At 38.2% G+C, this 12,077-nt stretch overlaps 1 protein-coding gene across 1 annotated transcript in view; it reads left to right on the forward strand.

The window, feature by feature from the left end:
- Positions 1-2,073, forward strand: part of LOC124718942 (N-chimaerin) — a 44,506-nt gene extending 42,433 nt beyond the window's left edge. Inside the window, exon 9 of the mRNA XM_047244607.1 lies at positions 550-2,073. Coding sequence (XP_047100563.1) covers positions 550-727 — 178 coding nt within the window. The 3' untranslated portion in view covers positions 728-2,073. The remainder of the gene's footprint in view (positions 1-549) is intronic.
- The last annotated feature ends 10,004 nt before the right edge of the window (positions 2,074-12,077 follow it).

Raw genomic sequence — 12,077 nt, forward strand, 5'->3', positions numbered from 1 at the left:
ATTAAAACAAATTGTAGTCAAATTAGATATTGCCAGTGATTGCACCAGTGGCAGGAGTACGAATGCCGGTGTCAGCAATTTTCTGACATTACACAGCTCATCTGAATTCAAAATAAATTTTCACATGACCTCAGATGCCAAAGCCTTACCTGTAACTGTAAGGCAATCCATATATTAATCTATTACACGACATATACGAATGTATAAGACTACCCTGTATTTTTCGACTGATGGGCTTTGGAAAAACTTCATCGTATAATGGGGTAAATACAATATATTGTAAAGAGTGGTGGCCCTGTTAACACTCTGTTGTGGTACTCCTGAAATTATCCAGTTTTGTGTTGCTGTAGTTGGCACAAGCATGACAGACTACAGCAGACAATTATTCTTGCAAATGGTGGTGGCTTTATGTTTCATTCTGTTATCTGTAACAAATAGGAGCCTCTTGCCTGTAGCTTTATTACCCTTTTGCTTCAGAAATAAATAAATAAATGTGTACGAAATCGTTCGTGCCAGCATTAAACACTATCTGATCTATTGCAAACTTAGGGTATCGCAGCACGTGGACACCAACAAGATGACATCTCACAACCTGAGCACTGTGTTTGCACCGACACTGATGCCGTCTCCGGACCCGGCGAAGATAAGTGGTGCGATGTACGGAATGGCGTTGGAGATAGCCGCCTTGGAGATGCTGATCACGCACTGCGAGACCGTCTTCAGGTGACAGTACGCCTGGCAGTCGTCGCTGACCCCCACGGCCTCACCGCAGCTGTGACGGGTACGGCGGAGTGACGGAGAATGTCGAACGCGTGCTCGACCCCGTAGCGGACACCTCGTCACCCCAATTTGTGCGTACTGGGACACACCGAACGTATCGTATGACCGCACCCAGCCACCGGGAGTATCTCTGTATCTACTCACTGTAAAAGTTAAGGGACAACCCTGGTTTTTGAGGTTGTAGTACGCAACACCAGAGCTCTCTAGTACTCTAGCGTTGACATTTCTCTTTCCTCACAGAAAGCCCTTTAACATTAAGCAGAGGGAAAACCCCTCATTTTTCAGGTTGTAATATTTGATACCAAAGCTCCTTAGTGCACTAGTGCTTGTTTCTCGTGCTTCACACAATGTCCGTTTCTTGCAGACTTGCCCAAAATACAAATTATTGGCATGGGCACATGCACAAGAGTGCATGTTGGCCTTCTTTCACGCTTGTAATGAGCAACGTACGCAAAAGCATCAAAAAGGATAATGCATTTGAGAGAACAAAACTTTGAGAGGTGGCTGACATTAACTTTCAGGTGATGAAATTTCTGCCTTTAGAAACATTGAGAAGCAGTGAAAAAAGAAAAGTTAGTTACTACTTTTTCAGGGCAGAAACACAGATTGGTTAGGTTAAAGGTTAGGTCACTCAGATCTCAAGTTGAGAGGAACCAAACTGTTATGAGAATGCACATATAAAATGATGAGCAGGTAGAATGCCCAGCCAGTACTTACCTCTGTGAGACAAAGATCAAGCATTGCCGATAGAAACACCTACAAAATAGGTAAAAATATTTGTAGCTTTTGATAATACTTCCTTACGAAATAAAGAGGTATTTCAAAACCTAGCTGTGGTTTTTATGCTCAAGTGTTTCTGTTGGTAGTACTTGTATAAAGGTGGGTTCTAGCCAGCCATTCAGTCTTCTTGTAATTGTACACTTTTCTCAAATGACTTTTCCTGGAAACTTTTTTGCTGGTACATAAAATATTGTTGCAAGTTAAACTTGAAACTTGGCTATAGCTGTTTGTGTGTTCACATCAGAATTTCTCTTCACTTTAAAATAAAAGGACATTACAGTGTCTCACTTAAAATTTTAGCTGTCTGCTATTTTATATATTGTGTCTAAAGTTTTCTTTATACCTAGTGATCAGTTAGTAACTGCCTCCATGTCTGGCATTACTAACTCATTCTAATGTGAAAATTTTGCTTAGGTGGAAGTCAGCAGCATGTACAAACTTCAAGAAATGCATCACACTGTGCTGTCTGTAATTATAGTTTCCTGCGTTTCTGGACATTCTAATGTGGTTTTTCTCAGCTGTTTTCATTTCTGACTGTGGAAGAAGTTTTCCATGCCTATATTCCTCAGTTGGGGGGGGGGGGGGGGGGGGGGGGGGGGCAGGAAAGGTGGTGGCACATAGTTCCTAATTATTGCGTGAGGGGACGCAGTGGTTCAGCCGTGTGACTCTTCATTTATAGGACCCACCTGCTGTACATGTAACCTTCCAGCTAGGCAGGGAGTTGGTGTCAGTCCTGTTGTGGAAGGACTAGTGGGAGGTACCTGATATTTATGTTTTGGAAGGAATGTGGTAGAATTTGGAATTTGCCTTGAAAAGAAGTATAAAGCTTTTTTAAAAAAATCCAAATATATTTTTCCCAAGTATACCATATTGCTGTGTATAATATGCCATACCATTATGGAGCAACTTTTCTACCGAGTATGTACTGTATTGTGTGAATCTCTGTCAGAATTTTGTTTCCGAAAATTATTGAGTACGGAACTTAACAACTGTATTTCATCTTTTGTGGCTGTGTGTGGATTATTTAAGAATTCCATGACACCATTTGTTGCTTTATACTAAGAGTATGATTTTTATGTTTAGCAGTTAGTTTTCTCGAAAAATATATAATGATTACATGTTGCTCACCTTTTGTAATATATTGTTCCGAGATGACATTCCAGCCGATGTTGTTATGACAGAAATAGTTGTAAAGGCCGAGTAAGGGAGAATTCTTAAGCCAAAGTTTGATATATGTTGAAAAGATTAAACACAGAAGAATTTCTTACATTGTTATTAACTGCACATCCATTGTAAGAACAATTCAGTTTTTATGCATTTGCTTTTAAAAGAGTGATGATACTTTAATATCATCTTATTGTATACAATTTTTTTATGTCTGTATTATGCACTGCTTATATATGTAGTAATTGTTTTTTTTATATACAGAGTGTTACAAAAAGGTACGGCCAAACTTTCAGGAAACATTCCTCACACACAAAGAAAGAAAATATGTTTTGTGGACATGTGTCCGGAAACGCTTACTTTCCATGTTAGAGCTCATTTTATTACTTCTCTTCAAATCACATTAATCATGGAATGGAAACACACAGCAACAGAACGTACCTCGCGACTTCAAACACTTTGTTACAGGAAATGTTCAAAATGTCCTCCGTTAGTGAGGATACATGCATCCACCCTCCGTCGCATGGAATCCCTGATGCCCTGATGCAGCCTTGGAGAATGGTGTATTGTATCACAGCCGTCCACAATACGAGCACGAAGAGTCTCTACATTTGGTACCGGGGTTCCGTACACAAGAGCTTTCAAATGCCCCCATAAATGAAAGTCAAGAGGGTTGAGGTCAGGAGAGTGTGGAGGCCATGGAATTGGTCCGCCTCTACCAATCTACCGGTCACCGAATCTGTTGTTGAGAAGCGTACGAACACTTCAACTGAAATGTGCAGGAGCTCCATCGCGCATGAACCACATGTTGTGTTGTACTTGTAAAGGCACATGTTCTAGCAGCACAAGTAGAATATCCCGTATGAAATCATGATAACGTACAGTACATGCTGACGAAACTAAAATGAGCTCTAACATGGAAATTAAGCGTTTCCGGACACATGTCCACATAACATCTTTTCTTTATTTATGTGTGAGGAATGTTTCCTGAAAGTTTGGCCGTACCTTTTTGTAACACCCTGTATATAAATGTTTAAAGTTGTAGTGCAATACTTCTTAATAACAGAAGACATATTTTTGCAATTAGACATATTATTGTTAAAGAGAGAAATATGATGCTCTGTAGTAGTTTTATGTTTTGAGACAGTTTAGTTAAAATTCACATTTCACAAACTACATCATTTTATTGTAGTCATCCTTTCATGTAATGTTTATTTAATTTGTGTTAAACCAAACATCTAGTTCAAAGTCCATTTATGCGTATAGTAGTAGATATGTTTTCTTAACCATAGCTAGGCTGAATAATGATACATGATTTGGATTTCTTGTACATTCTTCACATCTAAAATTAAACAATGGAAAATCCAGGATGGAATGTAACAATACCAGAAAAGGAAAGCTGCTACTCACCATATAGCGGAGATGCTGAGTCGTGATAGGCACAACAAAAAGATTCACACAGTTATAGCTTTCGGCTACAAATGACAGACGAATTGCTATCTGACAGCTGTTATGTAAATTGCACATTCAGTGTGCATGACCACGCAAGCATTCGACACATGTGGCACTCTGAGATAAGCCCATTCACCGTGCCAGGTCATACATCAGATTGAGGGGGGGGGGGGGGGGGGGGGAGAATCTGTTTATAATTGCCCTGAGGTGAAAAACTGCATAAAAAGCAACAGTGACATTGACCTTATTGTTCTGGGGCAAACTGGCAAACAGCCATGTACACTACACATTTTTATTTCGCGTATTCTGTCATTTACAGAACCATGAAACTGGTACTTCAGTTTTAAATACCCTACATATTTATGTGCTGTATTCTGAAGAACAAAAAAAGTTCAAAATCTGAGCCTAAATACTCAGGTTTTTGTTAATGTATCTATTTACAAACACAAATGAATTTTATTTATAAACTCAATGAGTGATTATATTTACTCCTGTGAAAAAATCATGTTTGTTGTAATTTGCTTTTGTTCTTGAACAAAAGGTTATGGAACAAAATGGAACTTGGTTGCTTTTCTTTTCATAGGTTTCTGATGACCCAATTGTTGGCTCACTTGGCTATAGGAATGAGGCCTGTGATGGAATATATGTAGCGAACTTAATTGTCCATTGTCTCAAAGATATTTCAGTTTGTTATAATGTAGTTTGTTCATAAGTATATTTGAAATAGTTCTGTGTTGTCCTGCTTTTCTTCACTGTATTGTTTTTTTAGAACTTTGTATCTTTGTTGCTGACATACTTCTGCTTCAGTTCAAATTAGAACAGCTGATGCCGTCCATTAGTGTGATGAATTAGCAAAATAATGCAACCCTAGCTTCCAAAACTTTCACTAGTTTTATCCCATTACTTCCACGTCTTTTTGTGTATTGAAATAGATGTCACACGCTAAGTCAACTTTTGTCCTTAATGCCATATAGGAAGTGGCATGTTCCACATAGGGACATTCGCAGATTGTTGTCAAGATGTCATTCTGGCAGAGCTTGCGCAAGAGAACATGGCACCTGTGCAGAAATTAATTCTTATTTTGAGCACTGGGCGATTCCACACCTTATCTTTGTCACGAATGGGTGGCCGTCGTAGTTCGCTGTCACCTGATGCGACCCCTCAGTCATTTATGTGCTGCTTTTCTTATTCAGTATTGTAGTCAGATACAGCTGACTTGTCGAATTATTGGTCTTACTGGCATAACCTGTTAATACAGTCATTTGCAGACTTGTTAGCTGTAGCCTACATGTTCTGTTTGTGAGCAGGCAACAGCTGTTGAATTGCTGCCTCCCTACCCTGTGCATAAGCTGAATTCGATTTTATCAAGCTATTTGGCCAGATAGCCACAGTAATGAAATTAACCCAAAAAGAAGAGAGTTTGTAAAAACAAGAAAAGAATATGCATGAAATATTGCTCAAAATATCAGGGCCACATGTTCTATTAAGGTACAGTTTGAATTTTATTGCTCGTGCACGATCACAAGCCTTAAAAAGTGTCGGCACACACCGCAGTGAATAAAATTGCATTGCCTGTGAAATGAGGCCACATTGTAGCCTGGGTGAAAGCAGTTGTCACCATCTGGTGTTGCAGAAAGGTGCTTATGAGGCAGACTGCCTCAGTCCTTGGACCTTGGTTGGAGGTGAATGCATGGGACTGGGACACCTTTGGACATGAGGCGCACTATAACAACGTTATGCTGCTTAACAAATTTTTTAATGTTATGTTGAAGAAACTGGGATTAATTCTATTTTTGGGCCAAATAAACAGAAAATGGAGCTTAAATAAATATTTATAGGTCCTTTTCTAATGGACTGTAGCATTTTTGTATATTACAAGAAAAAGTCAAGTGCTGGGCATCTCTCTCTCTCTCTCTCTCTCTCTCTCTCTCTCTCTCTCTCTCTCACCCACCTGTAGCTACAACTGTGTTGCAGGATTCTCTCTCTTTCATAATCCAGCAATAATCACTTAATATGGCAGCACCCTATTTCCATATTTAACCTTGTTTCATCCTAAATGAAAGCATTCACTATACACATTGCTTACAATGCCAGTATGTGCTGAGACAGAATCCAAAAATTGGTAGAGAAAGTGAATGTTTAATGTTTGTGCAGCTATTTGTGAGTGTATTCTATTGTCCATAAATTCTTAAAAATTTTCCACCTTTAAAATTTCACGGAAAACGTTCTTTAAAGGATTGCCAAGCTATCTGTCCAGTAGAAGTAATGCGAACAGAGTGTCTTGTAGAAGTTTTCTAGTCTGGGAACTGAGAAATACAGGTAATTTAACTGTTGTGAAACTGAGCATAGGAAACTTTTGGCATAAGTAAATATAGGGACATTTACATCTAAAGCTAGTATAAATTTTTTTATATAGTGTCAAAAAAAGTTGCTTACTTTTGTCAACAGTTTGCGCAGTACATTTTTATTTCCAGGAGTTATTGACACACTAATGAGCCAAGTTTTCTGCAAATGTTTGTCGTGAGCAGTGCTATCTCACCCGCACAGGAAATGACTGTACCTAGAGTACCTGAATTTCAGCCCTAATAATGTGACACTAACAACTAACACAAACTTCCCTTTAGTATCTCACATGGTTTAATTATATCAGTATGTTTCTCATCCTATTTATCTCGTATTGGTAGTATGTGCCACAGGAATGGAAGGAAACGTGTCGTTCGCGCGTCAGTCAATAGTAGTTGTCATTTGTGACTGTGCAGAACGTTCAGGGAGTCCATCACATCATCAGTAAATTCTCAGTTTTAAACACCTGCTCTTATGCATTATTTCTGGTGAAAAAGTGAACAATTTCATAGAGTATTTGGACATTTCCACTGTTTACCAGTGATGCTAAAAGTTGTCTTTGTTTAAGGAAGTTGTAGTTCCCCGAAGAGATCCATTTGCATTTTGTGAGAGAGGAGGATGGGCGTAACAGAAGTGTTCATCTCTTGAAGTGGATTATCTTCAGTTGAAGATTCACTAGGGGTCACCCAAGCCTCTTTTTTAACTTCAGGAACAGGATGATCTTTTTCATGGTGAGCTCTGTTTATTGCAGCGTGTATATTAGGGGTGAACAACTGTATCTCCCCCACCCCCCCCCCCCCCCACCCAAATGAGATCTCCTTTGTTCAAAGGAAAAACCATGGAAAAGTAAGTCATTAATGTGGTTAGTGGGCTGCTTCCAAATCATCATTCCAGATGGCATGTGACCTTCTTCGTTCATTGAGGTGTAGTGACCATTATAAAAGCTTATTGAACATTGCATATAGTGCCCTTGAACAGAGCTTTCCCCAAAGAGAAACTCACAAAGTTTCCCCAAAAAGTCTTTGAGCAGTCTAGACTGTATCTGAATATGAACAGTATTATACTATTTTGTATTTACAAATGAAATAATGTTTAATGAGCCAACATCAGCAGTAACATTTCTGTTCACTGTTTTTAATATTCAAAAGAACATGATTTATAGCATCTCGTACAGTTTATATAATTATCCATAACAGTTGTAATTCATGTTTTCATTTGATGAACGGCTTTAGTAATTTATTCCATTTGCTGCTGTTGTTTTGAGAACTTTATATACAAAATTGGTGAAGTACACAGTATTATTTTTCTACGTAAGTCTTTTGTTCTGTATAACTTTACTGCTGGTTGGAGGGAGAAAAGCTATTATTAATCTTTCATGATTGTTTATTGTTGTCTATTTTTGTAAAGCTTCTTTACAATGTATTGAGACTGTGACATGGTATTGAGGCATAGTTTCTGATAATCATTAACCCAATACTGGAAAGTTTTTGTAAGAATTTTAAATATCTATACTTTTTAGAAAAAAATGCATGTTTTGTACTGTAATACTGTATTGAAATGTTTATGTAATTTTTGTATCAGATCAGTAAATATTCTTGTGTAATGGCAGTTATAAAAAGTGCAATGGTATTCCTATTTGGAAGGAGGAAACAGATCAAAATGTTAAAGTTAACTTTTTGTGTTTGCATTATGTGAAATAATCCTCATTTTCATCCATCTTTCCCATTCCCCATGATGACACACACATTTTTATTATTGCTATTTTCGATAGTTATTGGGAGGTGCAGATCAATATAATGTAAGTTTAGTATCAGGAACCCTAAGAATTCATTCAGAGTGCTATGTAATATCCTGTTTTGTCACTGAAGCCAACTTATATAATGTCCAATCTGGCTACTATATTATTTAGAACTTATTGTGGGTGATTTAATATCAGATGCATAAAATTGAAATATTGTTTTCTCTAAATAAGGTCTTCACAGTCACTCTCTTCCTTTAGCTGCAAACCAGTTGTTTAAAGCCAGTTTTAAATTTTAGATTACCCTCTCTGCATGGTGATCACACACATTCCTACTTATTTCAAAGAGGTTAACTTTGTAACTAACAGCATATACAGGGACCAGCAGAATGAATAGTAGGATTTGAGTTGTATAGCACGTCGTCGCTGTTGCGCCTGCACAAAATAACTGTGTGCGCTGCAAGGGGAAATTCGATGTTGCATACTTCGAAGCACCAAGCATTCATCGTCAAGGCGAATTCGATTATTTCATCACCAGTCAGAGTTGAAATGACATGAGAAAGTTCCAGATCATCAGAGGATTGTACAGTGGGTACAATAGTTCAGGACTATTGCATCTTGTGCAGTGAATAAAAATCCAGTGCGATGAGGGATACAGTAGATTGCAGACCAGGAGGAGGAGGAGGCGTATCGAGCACTTGTCTGACATTCTTGGCAGTTAGCTGCCAGATGGGCCATAGCGCTAACAGTGTCAGATTGTTCCCTGCAGTGCGTCGTCTGTGTGATAGCCAGTTCATCCACAATACAAATTGCAGGTCATACAGAAACCGAGTAAACAGCATCAAATTGGCTGACGAACTTACGCTTATTGGAACTTTATGCAGCCAGTCTGTGAATGCAAAACAAGATACTGATGTTGGATGAGGCCATTTACATACAAATGGCAATGTAAATAAACAGAATTACATGTCCTGGGGACCACAAAACCAAGGTAATTCTCATCAGCTGCACGAGAACCCCTGTATGTGATGGAAACTTTTGTTTTTGCTGGTTGGAGGAATGCACAGAACATTATGGTGACTCACACTATGGAGTTACATTCAAAACCAAGGGAAGGGCATTTATGATTTGTAACAGCACATATATTTCTTTACTTTCAATGTGTCTTTCAATAAATTTGTTTCAAAGTTTCGTTCTTTTTTATATCGTACTATTCATTCTGCCAAGCCCTGTAGAACCACAAAGTGCCTCTGTTACAGTGTGTAATCTTTGGAAAATAGCTCAAAGTTCCAAACACAGATTAACTTTGAAGCTTTGTGATTGTTTGTAGCTCTGAGGAGACATTTGTGTTGTGTAATTGAGAGCAACCACAGTAATTCAAAATCTATATTTGTGGTGAACTCCTCTAAGATGAGGGGCCTGTGCCTTCTCACTTGTGTGGCAACTAATGTTGGATGACTCCACCAGAGTGCTGTGGCAAAAGCTAGCAAAATTATGCAGCACTATAAATAACTGGACAGGGAAACTGGGGTACCTATTGTTATTAATACTGCTTCATGTGTGAGCACTACTCTTTTGCTGTGAGAAATAGCATCCCTACTGACTTCCATTCATTCACAGTCTACATTGTTCCTAAAAATGACCGGGCACTCTCCCAAAACATTGCAGGATTTTAGCAACACCGTCTGACACCACTAAGTACCATTTGTTATGCTGGAAAAGCCTTAAACAGTATGCACCGAGGGCTCACATTGAAGCAGATCGAACACAATGCATTGGTCCTTAGCTTTGCATATAGAACCATTATGATGCCTGTAAAGAAAATGTATAATTCCAAACTGTTGCCATAGAGGAATTATGTTTTTGTGTGAAAATGTTTTTGTGAACAGCAGAATTCCTTTTTTGGTTGACCAGAGAAATATGTTTGACCCAAAACCAGTGTCTCACCACTTCTGAATTTCACTGTCACCTTTGACGATACTACTGAAATTCTTGTCAAATGTCGTGTTTCGCATAAACAATGAGTATGTTCAAGCAGGAATATTGTTGATTGATTGTGTGTCATGTTCATGCTTTGTACAATTAGGGACAGGATCTGAAACCACATATCGAAAAGATTTTCCATTTAAATTGTGCCTCTTTGGATGATGATCACATCCGTACATCTTGTTTGTGTGACACTGAAAATGGCTAGAATTTTCTTATTTCTCTCCACAACAGGACAGTATGTCGAGTTGATGAGATGCTTAGTCATATATTTTTGGTTTATAGTGTATGTGCAGAACTAGTGGTTGAAAAATTCTGTACAATAAATGAAGTATTGTTTGTTGGTTTTTTTCCCATCTGATCATTTGAATGATGTGAATAGGAAAGATCTCTGCTGATTGGTTAGTACCTGCCTAGGCCATATGTTCATTTTACTGATTGCTGATAGGTCAGAGGTTTAATTCTTCATCTACATACATACTCCGCAAGGCACTGTAAGGTGTGTGGCAAAGTATACCCTTTACCACTACTAGTGATTTCCTTTTCCGTTCCATGTGCAATTAGTGCAAGGGAAAAACCACTGTCTATATGCCTCCGTATAAGCCCTAATTTCTTGTATCATCTCGGTTCTTAAGCAAAATGTAAGTTGGCAGCAGTGGAATCGCTAATGGTGGTTCTCTAATTTTTCTCAATAGTGGTCCTTGAAAAGAAAGTCATTTTCCCTCCACTAATACCCATTTGATTTCTTGAAGCATATCTCTAATATTTGCATGTTATTCGAACCTACCTGTAACAAATCTCGTGGCCTGCCTCTGAGGTGCTTCGAAGTAGTCTTATAATGTGGCCTGCTGTGGATTCCAATTCTGAAAGACCATCCTCGATGTCTCTGCTGTGATAGTCTATAGAGTGGAGTCCACTTCATACAGCATTATAATACGAAGGTGATAAATTTGAGAAGTGAAACAGAAGAAAATTGTAAAGTGTATTTAGGCTGAAAGAGTTGCAGCAGGCTTGGAGCCACAAGACATTTGTTTATCTTTTTTTTTGAAATACTGCACTTTTAGTGCATGTTGATGGCTACAAAGAGCTAGTAAACAAAATATATTTTAGTGTACTCAAACGTATTCTCCAAACCACAGAAAAAGATTGCAGTAGTAGTGTAGATACATTGCTTTCATTAAGAGCTGCATTTGTTGTTTAATCTCTCTTGCCCAACATGATATGTAGTGATTACTATTTTAATGAGATTTAAATTAGTGAGGGTGCATTGCATTTGCTCCTGAAGATCATCTACTCTGGGGTTTCTTGGGTGTCATTCTGTTTTTTATCATTAACAATCAAAGTAATGTGTGCTACCAATGGTTCAGCAGAAAATATAGAAGTTTAAAAGTGTCACAACATTTACATTACAAACAGTATTTTGTGGTTTGCTCAGTCAGTCACTTTCAGTCGAGATGCGTCGTGAAACTTTCTAGAACTTCTCTCGAGTAAGATTTCTGTTCCTGTGTGTAACACTCATTGGAATGTTCCATTTCATCAGTTTTGCCTCCAGGATGTAATCTGTTTATGAAATTCATGTCATGAAAGACTAAAGGGTGTAAGCAATTGGAAACTAATATAGACATATTTGAAATGTAAACTAGGAACTGGGTAGAGACAGCCACTCACTGAAGTGTTGAGTAGCAAACACGTATGGAGAAGAGCAGTGCTGAGTGGTCTCGTTTACTACGAGGTTATTTATTTGTAAATATGTAATAACCTATTGGAGTGAATGTGCTCCAACAGGACACTGGTCTGTACTTTGCATTACCTTTTTTAATTTTTGCAAAGTCTG

This window comes from Schistocerca piceifrons, chromosome 10 (assembly GCF_021461385.2).
Source record: "Schistocerca piceifrons isolate TAMUIC-IGC-003096 chromosome 10, iqSchPice1.1, whole genome shotgun sequence".
Classification (NCBI taxonomy): domain Eukaryota; kingdom Metazoa; phylum Arthropoda; class Insecta; order Orthoptera; family Acrididae; genus Schistocerca; species Schistocerca piceifrons.